Source organism: Mytilus trossulus, chromosome 3, assembly GCF_036588685.1.
Source record: "Mytilus trossulus isolate FHL-02 chromosome 3, PNRI_Mtr1.1.1.hap1, whole genome shotgun sequence".
Lineage (NCBI taxonomy): Eukaryota > Metazoa > Mollusca > Bivalvia > Mytilida > Mytilidae > Mytilus > Mytilus trossulus.
The window spans coordinates 17854144-17871349 of record NC_086375.1 but is presented as its reverse complement, the minus strand read 5'-3'; the positions used below and the strand labels follow the sequence as shown (position 1 = coordinate 17871349).

At 31.6% G+C, this 17206-nt stretch overlaps 2 protein-coding genes across 4 annotated transcripts; one reads left to right on the top strand and one right to left on the bottom strand.

Moving 5' to 3' along the window:
- The first annotated feature begins 3616 nt into the window (after positions 1-3616).
- On the top strand, positions 3617-12621 carry LOC134710290 (lipopolysaccharide-induced tumor necrosis factor-alpha factor homolog). Its single transcript, XM_063570592.1, has 4 exons — positions 3617-3784; positions 6765-6840; positions 11497-11659; positions 12132-12621. The coding sequence occupies exons 2-4, from the start codon at positions 6804-6806 to the stop codon at positions 12238-12240; spliced, it is 309 nt and encodes a 102-aa protein (XP_063426662.1). The 5' UTR covers positions 3617-3784; positions 6765-6803; the 3' UTR covers positions 12241-12621.
- A 962-nt stretch (positions 12622-13583) lies between these two features.
- LOC134710289 (uncharacterized) lies at positions 13584-16416 on the bottom strand. Of its 3 annotated transcripts, none has more exons than XM_063570591.1 (3): positions 16344-16416; positions 15306-15712; positions 13584-14749 (listed from the first exon to the last, which is right to left on the bottom strand). In XM_063570591.1, exons 2-3 carry the CDS (start codon positions 15688-15690, stop codon positions 14523-14525), a joined length of 612 nt encoding a protein of 203 aa, XP_063426661.1. In that variant the 5' UTR covers positions 15691-15712; positions 16344-16416; the 3' UTR covers positions 13584-14522. The 3 variants fall into 3 exon arrangements, with proteins under 3 accessions (XP_063426661.1, XP_063426660.1, XP_063426659.1); XM_063570590.1 differs by having other exon boundaries at positions 15306-15715; positions 16344-16396; XM_063570589.1 differs by lacking the exon at positions 16344-16416 and having other exon boundaries at positions 15306-15956.
- Between the last annotated feature and the right edge of the window lie 790 nt (positions 16417-17206).

Here is a 17206-nt window from a genome sequence, read left to right as displayed (position 1 = left end):
CAATGTATTTGTAAAGTGTTTTTGTGTTTCTATAAACAAAGAAAGAGCTGAGTACTGCTTTCTCTAATGCCATTTGTTTCGTTTAGATTTTTTGAGAATTGAAATAGGGTTCTCTGATTTAGCTATAATCATATGAGCAGGCGAGTTAAAATTGGTCAAAATTTTAATCAGATTGATACACGTCAACTATCTGATGCTAATTGCACTACATGCGGTTATTTTGTGTTATTCATTCGAATATATTATCTTTTATTATCTTTTATAGTTTAAAAATGGAAACAAAACGTTACAGACCTATATCTCTTTTAAGCGTCTTATCAAAATGTATAGAACGCTGTATTTATAAACATATTTATAATTACCTAAGACAGAATAATATTCTAACGCAAAACCAGTCTGGCTTCACCAAAGGGGACTCTGCTGTAAATCAGTTGGTAGACATTGTGAATGATTTTGGTAAAGCTTTGGATAGTGGCAAAGAAATACGGGTTGTGTTCTGTGACATAAGTAAGGCGTTTGATAGAGTTTGGCATAAAGGTCTTCTCATTAAATTACAAAGATATGGTATATCTGGAAACTTACTTAAATGGATAGAAAATTATTTGAATGGGAGGTCTCAAAGAGCAGTTATAAATGGTTCAAATTCTGACTGGTTATTTATTAATGATATAGTCACTGATATTGAAGCCCAAATTAAGCTTTTTGCTGACGATACAAGTCTATATTTAACTGTTGATAACCCAATAGAGGGCGCTGAAATTTTAAATAGCGATTTGAATAAAATTCACGAATGGTCCCAGAAATGGCTTGTAAAATTTAACCCCAAGAAAACTGAAACCATGACTATTTCCCGTAAAATTTCAAAACCTTACCACCCACCTTTAAACATGAACAACGAAGAACTACATGTAGTTGAAAAGCACAAGCACTTAGGAGTCTATTTTTCTAATAATGGTTCATGGAATGTCCATATTGATTATATTATACAGAAATCATACAAAAGACTTAATATATTAAGGAAAATCAAACACACTTTAGATAGAATGACCCTGGAAAAATATATATATATCGTTTATAAGACCTATTATTGAATATGCTGATGTTATCTGGGATTCAGGTAATAACCTTGAAAATATCCAGTTGGATGCTGCTCGTATAGTTACAGGAGGGACTAAGCTCACAAGTACGTCGATGTTATATAAAGAAACGCAATGGGAGAAACTTTCAGATCGAAGAAGTAACCACAAATTAATATTGCTTCATAAAATTGTAAATAATAAAACCCCAAATTATTTGCAAGAGCTATTGCCTGGATATGTCTGTGGTCGACACGACCACAGTACAAGACAAAGTAATAATCTTTTACATGTTAAATCACGTACAAAACTTTATTCTGATTATTATCTTCCGTCATCCATCAAATTATGGAATCATTTACCGTTAAGTGTTAGAAATTGTGAATCTATCTCTCTATTTAAGAAACAAATTTGTAATCAGAACGATCGCGTCCCTTTATACTTTTATACTGGATGTAGAAAAGGCCAAATTCTTCACGCGCGTGTATTTATCATAATAAAAATATTGTTTACAAAAAAAAAAAAAAAAAAACGTTGTAAAATTTATGCGTCTGGGTCAAGAGCTGTTGGTACTGTTTTATTTTGTTTTACTTTCTTTCTCAAATCTGATGTCGCTTTTTTTAACTAGTAAAGTAAGGCGAATAGTACATGTTATTTTGATATATACATACAGTTTTGAGTACTTGTGCATATATCAAATTAAAACTTAAGCACGATCAAATGATGTTGAGTAACAAAACAATCAACGAAAAACAAATATGGTAGACAGCACAAGGGACTATCATTGAATGTCAGGCTTCTGACTTGGGATAGGCACATACAGAATGTTACGGGGTTAAACATATTTTCAGCTGATTATACACAAGCATATCTTGATCTACCATATTCTAGTAAGAAAACTACCATATTTAAAAAGCTTGAAGCAGAACAATGGTATTCTAGTTACATACTCCCTTAATTTGTTTCACTCACAGAGTCACCATTATAAAGTTGATGCCATATAGTGGAATTTAAATATTTAACTCACAAAAGAATTTCCATAACTTTTGGAATATATTATAGATTCTTGATTCATTTATTGCTCTACGTAGTAGAAATTTTGATAAAAGTTAGCACAATGTACAGGTAAATCTTTAAACCTAAAGGATTTATAGAAAACTGACTTAGAAACTTGAGGCGAACAAAAAGACTTGAACAATTGAAAAAATGTGTAGAATAAATAGTATTATACCAAACAATTCATATAAAATATAACAAAACCCTGAAGGTCAGCAATTAAATCAATGATTTCAGCTGTATACCATATGAATTATTGATCAAACTACTCATTGTACTACTTATATCGTATTTATATTTCAAATAAACATTAAATTTCCATGTACCATTCCGTAATGGTTTTTTTAACAAAATATTCATCGGTGAACACGCGTTAATAAATCGTCGATATTCTAATGCAAATATTGACATGTTACCATGACATCCGACTGCCGCAACATGATTATCTTCTAATAATAATTATGCATAATGTCGTGTTTTTTCTGAAATTATTAAAAATTGACAAACAGATTATTTCAGAAACTAAATTTTATAGCATATTTATATAAAGAAGATTTTCCAAATGTTTTTACAAAATGCCGCTTGCGTTTATCTTTTGAAACTCAACAGTTATGTTTGTTTGTCTAAAGGATAGAAATGTCTAAGAAACTGAAATTTTGAGTCAATGATAACCATATCGTCACATTAAATTATACTTTTATCATATTCATCTAAACATGTAGCAATTTTACGACAGAAATTATTCATCGTGATTATACAGGCATACCACCTTACATGGTACGATATATACATATATTTTTTCTTCTCTAAAGCTCAACGATAATCGGAACTCATCTTCAGAGGGATTCGTACCTTTACTTCTGTGGCATCGACTCCTTTCTTTAGTTGACTAGTATATTAGATATAGCTTTCAGTAGCCAAGCTATTCTTTATTTATTGATGATGTCAATTTAAGGATGTACTTTAAAAAAAAATCTAGAATTCAAAATTGATACTTAGTCTGAAGATCATTGATTAGGAAAAAAAAATATTGAATGGTTATGCATCTCCGATCGAGATTATTAAAAATTAAATGGTGGGAAAAAGCTTATACGACAACTTTTCCCTTATATTTCATTGCAGGTCAGATGAGTTAAAAAAGAAAAAACGAACAAAAGCAACGGAAAAAAGCAAAATTGTCGGAGAAAAAGCAAAAGTGTCGGACAAAAAGCAAAACTTTCGGACAAAAAGCAAAACGGACAAAAAGCAAAATTGTCGGACTTGAAGCAAAATTATCAGACAAAAGCAAATTGCGGACCAAAAGTACCGTATCACCGATTCAAACGTTACTACCTCTTTTGGTGTTTTAGTTTAGACCGATTGAAGATCAATCAAAAGCGATTACATTAGCCCTTAAATCAATCTAAGGTCAACCGATCTAGTTTAAGTCGATCTTAATGTCCTAGTGTGAACAGGGTCAACGCTCACATAACTATATCTTTGTTTGCATATTTGAAAGCATGTGCATTCTTTCATTGAACACCGTTATCTAATTTGATAACAGGTTTAAACTGTTACAAAAAACTTTAAATTCACAGCCGATTGATTAACATATTTAACTCTATACATGTCGTCAAGGAAGTTAAATGTGTAGACTGTTTTGATGTCACAGAGTAAGTTTTTGGTTTATTTCTTACTAAAACCTTTTAAAACAATATAAAAACTCTATTTCAGAGGGACAGAGAGATTGATATGAATTTTGAAATTGATATTTGATTTAAATACAACGAGTGTAGTACGGTTATTCGTTTGGACATGAAAGACTGTAAGATACACGCCAATAAAATATCAATCCTATGCATGTCTTCACCAATAGACCAGTGTTTAAAAATGTGTCAAGGTCGAAAAAGCTAAGAGTCAAAAGTTGTATTCGAACAAAATATAAAAATGTCAAAGATTATTCATCGACTCGTCAGCATATACAATGATGAATCGCAAAAGGTATTTAAGAAGACAACAAATAAACAGAACAAAAATATTCAATTGACAGTAAAATAATTTGTTTTCAATTATATTTGCAATTTTTCCCCCTAAATAGCCACTGTTTGGGTTGTGCAATGAACGTAGCAAAAGAGTACTAGAATATCGAATGGAGCATTCATCGAACTTTCCACTTTGACCTACTAAAATTTCTATGGAATTTGTCCGATTCTTATTTTTACATGCTTGGTACGTGCTCAGTGTGCTAATAGTATCTGCATATTACAGCCCAGGCCTGTTCCCTGTTCAAATATTCTTATATTGAACTATACAACTCTGGTCAAGTCCTTGTTCGTTATTTCATTGAATGAATAATGGATGATTGAAAATACTTTCTATATTACTTTAAAAAAAATATTCTCAGACAAAAAAACACTTTTGAAGTTCAAAGATTGCTCCGTAAAGATAACTAAATGAATACTGAAAAAACAATTTTGAAAAGAGGCCATAAAAAGAAGAGATTATATATTTGACGTATATAGAAATTACTTTATTCCTTGTCTCAGGTTCAAATCAAAGAACAAAATTAATGCTAGAGGAGGCTAGAGGAGGATGAGCGCCCACAAACATGTCTGCCTCATTTGTGCTAGTCCCAAACCAGAAACCTATAATCTAGTGGTTATCATTGGTTGCTGATAGTCATAAATGGTTTTCGTGCTTTGTTGTAGTACAAATTAAGTTGTTTTTCTCTTTTGAATTGTTAAAATACATTTTTCCATTACGGAGTCTATTAAAGCTTACGATATGGGGTCTGTTCATGGCCCGAGAACACAGTTATTTCGTAGTGCATTTCTTTTAGACAATAAATTCAAATTAAAAAAATCGCACCTGCTCTTTCTCAAAAAGATCTTTACAGTGTAGTGTACTATCAGTGAGACAAATAATATCAAAATTATAGAAACTTCTACCAGCTCTAATTCACAATATTGACAATTCTGTGTTGAGCGGGTGTAAAATTCAGTTTGACAGCTTCAGACGTGATGAAATTTGACCTTTTAGAACTGGACCAATTCAAAATAAAGATTCAGCACCCAAATATTTTTGACATGTAATTACATCCCTCTACTTAATATTTCATGCATTTAATATCAAGAAATAAATTGGGAAAGTGTATCAAATAAAACATGCAAGTTATACACTGTTTACACTAGGGACTATCTGTAAAGGACGATAACTGTGTCCTTGGACCTTATGGTTGATGGTGGCCAATATTTATTTTGTTCACATCTTTTTCCGGGTAGTTGTCTTATTTGCAATGATTCAACATATTTTTTTATCTATTTTTTTTATTTATAGAATCTTCTTGATTTAAACATGGCCTAACTATTAACGGATGTCAAGTTGGTTCAATATTCAACATTCAACATTCATCATTCAAATTTTTTTTTTCTCTTATCCATTTTCAACATTTAACATTCGATTTCAACATTCAACATTCGATTTCAACATTCAACATTCGATTTCAATATTCAACATTCAACATTCAAATTTTATTTTTTATTTTTTTTTATTTTTTCTCGTTTCCATTTTCAACATTCAACATTCAACATTCGAAAATTTGAATTTTGAATATTGAAATCGAAATTTGAATTTTGAATATTGAAATCGAATTTTGAATTTTGAAATCGAATGTTGAATGTTCGAATATTGAATGTTGAAAATGGATACGAGAAAAAAAAAAAAAAATTTTTTTTTGAATTTTAAATGTTGAATGTTGAATATTGAACCAACTTGACATCCGTAGTATTCCAGTGATATAAAACAATATGTGAAATTCAATATTCAAAAGGCATTTTCTGTGCCAATTTTCTTTAATCACTAAAATCAACGATAATGAAGGAATAAAAAATAATTGACGTTAAGATTATTTCTTTTACACTAGGACATTTTGTTTTTACTTTAAGTTGTTTGATTAGACACAGCACTAGTCTTTTACATTATGTATTCTCTTTAATTGCATCAAACTGGTATCTACTTATTTCGAGTTTAAGACAACCAATGCTCAATACTTAAAAGATTTAAATGTGGACAATCATACACATTATTGGGTGTAATCGATATAGATTCTATTTCATAAAGAACACTTGTAACCAAAGTTTGTAAAGTTAAACTGAATAATTACAAATAAAACATAATCTTCAAAAAACAAAAAAAAGATTATAAAGGAATTATAAATAAACGATTTTTGTATTCAGGTAAACAACGAAATGAATTGCAGTATATTGGTTCTATTCAATTGCATACGATAAACAAAAGTAACAGAATTTACCACAGTAATCATAGTTTTAAGTCCTAGTTTTGAAAATAGTGATAATTAGGTATCAATTCCAGGAAAATAATTTCATCTGGAATGTTAAATGACTGAAAATTAAAAAACAATTTTCCTTTCAAGTATATCCTGGTATAGGTATTTATAAATATAACATATATACAAATGATTTACAATAAGAAAACATATGCTCTAGTTAAATCCATATTATCGTATTACGGTAAGTACTATCAGTTTTGCTTTTTGTATTTTTACTTATATCTATTTGTAATCATTTTATGTTACATGTCCTCATTTGTCCAATAGTTGGTTTAAAAGTCTAAATTATGAAACATTTTTTTCAGGTGCTGCTTTATATCTTGGAACTATGTAACGATTAACACATGGCTTCGAACGTACCACCACAATCAACTGGATTGAGTAAGATTTATATTTTTATAATTTCAAATATATCTGTAATTATAGATTTTTGAATCAGAATTAATGCAGTTTTGACAAATCACGATTATCTCGAACAATAAACACAGATACGGCAGCTACTATCAGATACATAGTGTGTTAGTGACCTAATACGGTATATATGGGGTCAGTTAATTCCATATGGGATGAGAGCGAAGCTGACTGACCCCATATTTACCGTATTACGTCACTAGCACACTATGTATTAACGAATTTATCTTACCGACTATCTCAACGTGTGAAATTTAGACTGGTGACCTATCAAAATGAGCAAGTCTTCAATACTGTTAGTATTAAGAAACTATACTGAATCCACTGATCCCTCATAAACAGATGCCTACAATAGCAACTTGTTAGGTTTAAATGTGTTTTATGAATTTATTTCCATCTTAATAATGAATTTAGGAGGTAAGATAAAATAGGATTTGTGTTACAGATTGCCGTTTGAAACGTTGTTTTGACATTCATGTATATGTGTTATGCCCCCGTCACACTGTCCCGATTTTTACGCCGATGGCAACACGATTATGGAAATTTTCTAAATCGGGACTGATCGTATCCCGATCGGGCTATTCGTAGTGCCATCTTTAACCATCGTAGAACCATCGGCCACTTTTTCTAGCCTTCGGGGACAACTTCGGGAAGGGTTCTAAATTTTTTAACATGTTAAAAAATCCCCGAAGGTGCGTCCGATGTTTAGGGTTCGTATTGAGTTCGTATCACCATCCTCGCCACCGTAATGTCACCGGGAATGCATCTTTGAACATCGTATTGCATTCGTGTTTCAATCGTTTCCATCGGGCAGTTTTGACATTACGATGTCTTCACGAATGAATCACGAAGCTACACGAAGGTCTTACGGTGGCAACACGACTTCGTGAAGACCTCGTAATCCCGACGTGTTGCCATCGAATAAAAGTACGAAGGCTACAAGATGGAACTACGACGGCAATAAATCCAGCTAAATGTAAGTTAATTCCTGCGCTAAAATAAATTTAAAGTGCCATTCGCGATATGCACTGGTCAGTCTAATACGACAGTTAAAGACGATCACAAAATATGGAGCTCATATCATATGATTATATGTGAACAAGAAAAGCGACAGCGTTGTTTCTATTAATTCAAATGGAACAAGAAGAGCAGCTATTACAGGCTTAGGATTTACTTTTACATGTAAAATATTATTTTTTGTCAATTTTTCATATCAAGTAACATAATGAAGTCATAAACGCGCCTCGTACACCAACACTGCAGGTACACGTATATAGGGAAACCAACTTTTTCTTCATTATTCTGATTTTTTTATGTATCATCTGAGTTGTTGTCACACGAATGTTTACTCCATAACCATTTTGTTTTCTATATGTCATATTTTGCCGCATTTGTTGCTTTCCCCACTTCCTTCCTTTTGTCTATATTATAATGATGTTCTCCTGGAAAGAGCTGTCTTTGAATAAAAATGTTCAACGAACCCATTATCTTACCTTTAAGATAGATCAGTAAACATGGGCATAATTATGGGTGATTATTCAGACTAGTGCACACATTTTACAGTTCAAACAAGGCAATGCCGAGCGTGGCATCCCCTCGTATGTAACATATTGGGGACAAATATGGACACTATATTTGTATATGACACATGCAGATAATGGTTAATTGAATATGCATATTTGAAACATAAACTATTATTTTAGAAATCAACCAAAACATTCAGTAATTGGAAATACCTTAAATATTGTCTTTAGAACCAGCAGTTAAAAACATTAGCAACCAATTTCCTGTGTATTATGCTATTTCAAGGAGAAAAAACAAGTACATCTGCATGACCTTAAACTTTGGCCTTGAACGTAAAAAATGCCAGATCATTACAAAGAGGAACAATAAACCAAATGTGGTTAAAATCTTTTGAAGCATGTTGGTTTTAGAGTGTCCACAAGGGTGATATTGCCTTGTATTACAACTGTCACTGTGACCTTGACCTTTGAACTTTAAAGTCAATAGCGCTTAAGATATTCTTAACAAGTAACACCATACCTAGATTTGAGCATTTTGGTTCTAGAGTGTCCATAACAATTTTATCTACACGCAACTTACATGTCTTTTAGACATCGTATGGCCATCGCGCCATCATCGTAATCCATCGTGTAGCTTTCGTAATCCATCGTGTAGCCTTCGTGATCCATCGTGTAGGCTTCGGCTGAGATATGAAGCTTAAATACCCGTGTTCGGTTAACCTTCGTATGTCCATCTTTTGCTATCGTATATAATTTCGGCACCATCGTATAGACTTCGTTGTTCATCGTACTTGCTTCGGTTACTTTTTGGTATTTGAACGAGATCGGGACCAACTTCTTACGAACTTACAATTTTCGCATTCGGGTGTCCACCGTATATAAAAATCGGGACAGTGTGACGCGGGCATTACCTATTGTATCTGATCTACCGGTAGCCTGTATAAGACTTAGTCCTATAACATATGACCTCGGGGGCATTATTTACTATTTCTATTTGCTGTTATGATAAAAAAAAATATATATATCAATGTGCCACCCGCAGAAAAAAAAATAATAATGAAAATATCAGTATAAAAACGTTAAAAATTGAATAAGAATGCGAAGTCATATGTTATAGGACTAGTATAAGAACAAACACAAATAAAAACGCAAAACAGCTAAGACGGAGAGATTCGTAATATGATATGAAATAAATGGGGTTTTATGCTCACCGATTGGGCTACTTGTATATTTATTACAGGTCAAACAGCAGTTCAAACGAGAAAACTAAGGACCCGAATTATTTTGTACAAAACAATAAACGAAATATATGTATATGATATTCAGCAACACACGATACTGGTTTTAATTCTGAAATGTATCTATGTTCCGGACCATATGAGTATCTGGACCATACGCGTATGGTCATGACCATATGGGTATATACTCATATGCGTATGGTCGGACCGTACGCGGCGGCGTATGGTCGGGGTAATCAACACGTATACTTTTAAACTCTTCATTAGGTGTGACCCTTCTGATTGTTACGTCACTAAAATGGAATTTTATGTATATAAACATAAAATTATTTAAAAAAAACAGTTTCGCATAGTTAATATTTCTTACTATTTGTAAGTACAATTATAAAAAGATGCCAAAATTAAATGAACATATTGTACAAGGAATGTTATTCTTTAAAGTATAGGTGACATCACCGGCAAGGATCATGATATTTTTTAAAGATGATGATATTTTTTAAAGATCATGATATTTTTTTAAGACATTTTAAAAGTAAAATATTAAAAGTGTATGTTTCTTTATTTTTTCTATTCTTTTTTTCTATACTTCTATTTAATCTTAATTATAAGACGGTAAAATAGCATTTAAGAGCCATGAAATAGCCACTGTCTTTATCTAATTTGATCTGTGAAATTCATTTTACGATATTGAAGATCTAGAGTTTCTTAAAAACACCGTAGACACATCGGAATTGTCCGAGTCGATATCACTGCACGCAGCCAAAACAAGCAATCTCAGAAAAACTACATGTACGGTACCGTGTGAATTACATTTTAAGTATACAAAAGCATACACGAATACAATTAGCGATGAAAACTAAGATCAACTGACTGTGGCATCAATATTTAATGTTTATGTAGCTTTTGACATGTAAAATTATTACATTGTTTTGTAAACACATTTGTTTTTAAGATAAAGTTTATTGTATTATTTCTATTGTATATTTGAAAAAATACCTATATGGTCCAAATACTCATATGGTTCGGCCCGTTAATAACCAAACGAGTATAATACTCATATGGTCCGACCATACGCGTACGGTCGGACCATACGCGTATGGTCGGACCATATGAGTATACGCATATGGTCATGACCATACGCGTATGGTCCAAATACTCATATGGTCCGGAACATCTATACTACATAAGGGAGAATCCCACTTTATTGAGCCGTAACTCCTCTGTAACCATACACAGTCGGAAATATTTGCAATATGACATATAATGTGTACTTCGTTGAAACAATCTTTTCCATAGAAAACCTAGGCGCACTTTTTTTAAATATCAAAATTTGGAGACTCGATTATCGATCCGTGTCTGATACGCTTTCGCGTACTAAAAATTCAGCATTGAAATAAGTTACTTTAATTAAGTCACGGATCCCCGATGGCGCGGGTGTTTCCTAGAATTTCAAAATATAAATAAAGATATTTTGTATTTTCGTATCGAAAGTGACAAAAATAGTGGCCTCCTTATACCTTCTTTTATATTTGATCGACTTTTCAATTTTGTGTTATATATTACTGTCATTGAGATTATCATGACATCCGTTATGATAATCCTGCTGATTCGGAAGCATATTATGATGTTTTCTATACCTTTTAGAATGTTCTTAAAAATCAGCAGGAAGCATAAAGGAAATCCACATTTTTCAGGAATTTTGTGTATTTCAAGCAATTCAATGACCTGTCTTATCTAGATGCCTAAAATAACAATGAAAAAACCCTGTAAAATGATTGATAGATTGGTGTTTGCTTTATGCCACCTTAGTACAAAAAGGTTATTTATGTAAATACTATAGTACATATGTAAAATTACGGTTGCAGGTAATCAACCAACAAATAAAGGCTACCCACCAGAATATGCCGCAGAAAGTGAGATACCATTTGCAACAGATTGTCCAGACTGTCATACAAAAGTAGTAACCAATACAGAACATAAAGCTGGTCCATTTACGTGGGTTGCTTGTATCATGCTTGCGTCTTTTGGGTAAGATACATCGGAAATTACTAAATTATAATGAATGACTGTTTAACGTCCTGTGATTAATTAAATGCATATGCAGGACGAGAACACGTTAATGTGATGTGGATATGAATCCTGGTTTGTACTTGACCGACACGCTGAGAATAATTTATTTCATGTTTAACAGTGCACAGAAAGTAGTACATATTTTATTCACCTGTCTTTAGCCAGTAAACTGTTGTTCAGTGGTTTTCGTTTGTTGGTGTGGTACATATGTGTTTCCCGATTCTCGTTTTTTATAGACTTGACCATGAGTTCTCCTGTTTTGTTAATTGTGATTTTTTTTACACATGAAGAGTTGTCTCATTGGCACTCATACAACATCTTTGTATCTACTATTTATACAGTGTAATTTACACGTCGTTTGATTTTGGTTGATAGTCGTACCATTGTCAATCATACCATATCTAATTATTTTAATTTTGTTATATTTCAGATTTTTCTTAGGATGCTGCGCCGTTCCATTTTGTATTAAAAGTGCCAAGGATGTTGTACATGTGTGTCCGAACTGTAATTGTGAAATAGGTAGACACAGCAGATTTTGATCCTATCCTGTAAATCATGACACCCGTTATGATAATCCTGCAAATCATAACACACCTTATGATATTTGAAGCGAACAATGGTGCTTAAATGTCGTCTTAATCCTACAAGTCAGTTCATTGGATATTTTTAAACAAATACTCTATTAGCTTTGGAAAACTTTAGAGTTCAATTTATTTTTCTTCCGATTTATGTTTTCTACGCAATTTGTGTTTTAACGTTCAGTTGGTCTTCAATGATTTTGTAAATATACATCTGATATCAAGATGACTGTATTTGTTCGAACATATATTTTTGTGAACATTTGATAGATGAAGTGCCTCATCAACCAACAGAGTTAAAGAGCATAATTTAAAAAAAATAAAAATACTTTTACCCTTCAGTTTTCGGGTCATTTTCATTAGATTGTTTTGAAAATCCATTCATAAAAATAAGAAACAAACAAAATCACAACACACGTTGTGCATCATGTAAGAGCTCCACGTACAAAACCATACAAAAAACTATATTAAATAAAATTTGAAATTTGCGAACTCTGGTCATCTTATTGTCCGACCGCAAAAGATACAAGACTTTTATGTTTATGTCTACTGTAGTTCGGTGAAGGTATTGACCTTTTAACATTACTATCTTCTTAAAATTCCTGATCTCAGACTTGTTTACCATATATGATATACACTTTAAACAGTAAGTGGAGGTATCCTTATCATTGTGACAATGCCTTTAAGAAAAAATGTGGTTCTTAGTATACATATGTCAGTTGATTTTGAAAGAAAAAATATAAGCATATTAATAATCTGCAACTTTGTGTATTGTATTCAATAACATTTTATTAGGTAGAATTTGACTTGGATTGTAAAATGTATACAGCCAACATAGATCTGCATTTGTTAAGAAAGGTTTGGGAAGCATATCAAAAGGGTCAAACAGTTACTGTAGCGAATCAAAAGTACAACCCTAAATATCTGATAGCCTTTGCATTTGTTAAGAAAGTCTATTTTCGAATAGGTTTGGGAAGAATACCAAAAAGGTCAAATAGTTACTGTAGCAAAGCAGAGGTGCAACCCCAATTATCAGAGTAGAACAAAAAAAAATTGATGTTTTAACTTTCAACAAGATTTTGAAAATAAATCGCACCAAAGTATTAAAACTGATTAAGATTTTTGTTGCTAAAAAGGAGAATTCAAAACAAGAATTTTCCCATTTTGTTTTAATATAGTATTGTTTCTTTGTTCCTCTTTACTGTTTCGTATTTGTATTCATCCATATTTGAAAATAAATCTACATATATTATATACAAGGACATGTTTATTACATATAAATGTAAATTGTTTTGTGTCTCATATGTCTCAATGGCTGGGTATTGCTTGTTTTAATGTCCTTTTTTTATTATGTTATTGTATTATGTAAGTTATCAATATGCGATACAATAATAAAATAAAACTTGTTCTATTATTACATTTTATTTTAACTTAAGCAGTCAATATGAGATAACAAATAAAAACAACAGTTTGCAATTGATTTTTAAGTCTGTTCGGTGTTAAGGGATCACTGAGATTGTGAAAATGAGAAAGCACACCAAAGCCTCATATCACTGACTATCAGAATAAGTGACACGATAAATCGGGACACGTTCAAGTTGAGTTTTTTCTGACTGAATATTTGTTTTCACCTTTTGGGAGACACACATTTCCTGCATTTTGGTGTACAAGATATACATTTTCATGATGTTTTGGCAAAGTTCTTGGAAAGTGGTGAACCGAAGATTTTCCCCACCAAATTTTGCAATAGACCAACACATTTTTTGTTTTTCTTTGCAATAAAAATGACAGTGAAGACCTGTAGATTTTCTTTTAGGACCACCTGGGGGAAAATATTTTGAGAAAACTGAATTTTGGGCATGGTAATTTTGTTTCAGTTCTTATCAAGACTGAATATTCATTTTTGAAATCTTCTCTCCATCCCACAGCTGAACATTTGGGTTTAGCAACTTGTTAGATATCGCTTGAAAAAGGAATGCACGTACATTCTCATTCCATTTAAGTGAGATACAAAAGTGACTCAGAATAAATAGAAAATATTACATGGATCATTCTATGATATTCGTAGGTAAATGTTGTAGGAGAAAAAAAAATGTTCATACAATGATGGAAATATCATGAAAATAGAGGTAGATATAAGCAAAATGACTATTATTTGTATGTTTGTTTTAAGCACTGAAACTGCTCTTAATGATTGTTGAACAACACCAATGCTACTCTACGATTCTGGTTGTTCTGAATATTTATCTTTCCCAATAACTAAACAGCGTATGGTGCTCATTTGGTTCCCATGATGACAGTTCTTGTGATTGTTGTAAGCCATGGGCATACCATGAATCCAAATATTCTATTGTATGTTGGTTCCATTGTATTTGCTGGTCATTTAATGATGAATCAATATCTCTGAATGAAAGGATGTCACTCATATGTAATGTTTGTGCTTCTGTATCAAAAGTCCGTAAAGAGGTGTCTGAAAAATAATAAACGAAAGACTAATTCTTTAAATTCTTAAACGAAAAGAGACGGCGAAAAAAGCTATAATTTTCTTGTTCTCAGAAGTTTCGATTTCAAAAATTGTGTTGTTTACATTCAGATTTAGTGATTGTTTATAACACCCAGTGGCAAATATTTCAAACTAATAAAAGAAAATATGTGGTACAATTCAATAAGACTGCAACCGAACACAAAACAAATAACATAAAGATGGCAACACATGTAGTCTTTAACAGCAGAAGTCCACACAATATATAATGGTGTAAAACTAAACTTCTTTAAAGAAGACCTGTTACATGTAAGATATTTATACATTCCGCACAGCCAAACAAAAGTCTTTAGAATGGGATCTTTGGAGTTAAGGGGAAAAGTGGTTACATTATCACTGTTTACCAAAAATCTGTTTACTTATAAACATCAAAACATGTTCAAATTTAATAACGAAAGGAGGCAATAGCAAGGTTTTCATTTACATTTAAGGATGAAAATATTTTTCTTCAAGAATTACATTTTTAAATTATTTGTTTGTGTACCTGCGCAAGAAACATCTTTTGTTATATGATGTTTCTCTCTATCCACTGGACATCTGACCGATTTGAATCGTCTTTTCTTAGCCATCATTCTAATACAAACTGCACAGAACATGTGTCCACAAGGCAAAATCAATGGATTGTGTACTTGGTCATCGTACTTATCTAAACAAATAATACATACGTCATTTTCGAAGTACACATTATTGGTTTTTATCCCACTTTTAAAAGAAAACATTGATGGTTCATTTACAGTACTTTGGGAACAATTTGAACCACAGCTCACCAAACTTCCCTCCGATAAGAACAGTTCCGAACGCATGTTTTCGGTTGGAAAACTGGCTTCTGAATAGTCATGAACTCGATGGCATTTTAAACAATTTCCCATTTCAACATCCTACTCAGAATACCTGCTTAAAAGAAGACTGAAAATGTTAATTAGTTAGTCATAATTCAGAATTTCATCTTGTGCCCTTCTTTTTGAATGTTGTAAGCATGACTACATGTACAGGTAGTTTTATCATATACCTGATTTCTAAGAAAATATTGATAAAAGAAATCCGTCTTTACTTGAAATCCTTTTAACTTGAACAATATCAGTATAAAAGGAAATAAATCTCTTTTTTTTCCTAACAAAATATCAAAAAACACTCTGAACATGTTTAGGTTATTAGAATATACGGATTTCTTTAAATAAAGAATCAGACCGTCTCGTAGTTGAGCAAATATTGTTTTATTCTCATGTCCGTTTTTTTTATTGGTTTGTTTTCTCTGTCGTTGGTCTACTTTTGTCCATGATGTATATTTTTTTAAGTGATATTTTATCATATATATTCGACTTACAAAATGTTATCTTTGATCTTACAATGATAATTATTTTTAATTTGTAGTCACTCAAATTAAAATTCAAAGTTTTTCACAACTTCTAAACAAATCAATTGATATTTTCTTCCCACGAAACAAAACAGATTATGACGTGAAATTATATAAATGCGAACATTGACTTAATGACTATAAAGTTTTGCCTTTTAGTTCACTTACCCAATGCTTTATGAAGTATTATCAACATATATTTATAATTTAAATGTTCTTCCTTACTCAGATGTTTTTCTCAATAAGGAATAATTCGACGAAATTATATTTATTCTCCGAAAAAACCAAAGAGGAACTTTAAAAAAGAATTTTGGTATTAATGACTATCACACGATTATTAACAGTGTGTATTTAAAATGTCATGTTTTTTTTCTCGTTTTCATTTCAAGGACGTGACATAGTTTATTTTATATGTTGTACAAATGTATTTAGGAAGCAATCATGAAATAATTGAGAAATATATACAGAACATACGCAATCGTTTTATTCATTACTACGTATGTAAATATATTTACAATTAATAAACATGTTTTTAATTTGAACAATCTAGAATGTGATTGTCCGAATAGTGTCGTTTTACTTTGTTTTTATTTCCCCTTATTTAGGTTATTAAAGAACAATACAGCTTAACATGAATATATTAAATAATATAAAGGAAGTGGTTGTTTTTTTATAGTGTATAATAATATATAATTGAAAATTTTCATTATTTTTTTCTCAACTTGTAATTTCCTTTTCCTTTATTGGGGTTTTAGAGGCCAATTACCGCACGAGTTGACTTATATCTGTCATAATTTAAATATACCTTTACTACCTTGTTATAGATTTAAAAATTACGTTTGACCCAGTGTAGAAATAATCTGGGTTAAAAATATAGAACTTCTACATTTAATTAAAAGGAGGATACTATAATAGTGTGTAACGCTTTCTTGGTATATGTAAGGAGGCTTCTCTTGTGTATATGATTTTGCCGTTGATGACAAAAGATAATTAACAAGAATGTGTCCAAAGTACACGGATGCCCCACTCGC

Coding starts and splice junctions, on each gene's coding strand:
- LOC134710290 (XM_063570592.1), top strand. CDS start 6,804: ATGGCTTCGAACGTACCACCACAATCAACTGGATTGA. Junction 6,841..11,496: donor ACCACAATCAACTGGATTGA/GTAAGATTTATA, acceptor TTACGGTTGCAG/GTAATCAACCAACAAATAAA. Junction 11,660..12,131: donor ATCATGCTTGCGTCTTTTGG/GTAAGATACATC, acceptor GTTATATTTCAG/ATTTTTCTTAGGATGCTGCG.
- LOC134710289 (XM_063570591.1), bottom strand. CDS start 15,690: ATGGGAAATTGTTTAAAATGCCATCGAGTTCATGACTATTCAGAAGCC. Junction 14,750..15,305: donor AAAAGATGTTTCTTGCGCAG/GTACACAAACAA, acceptor ATTATTTTTCAG/ACACCTCTTTACGGACTTTT.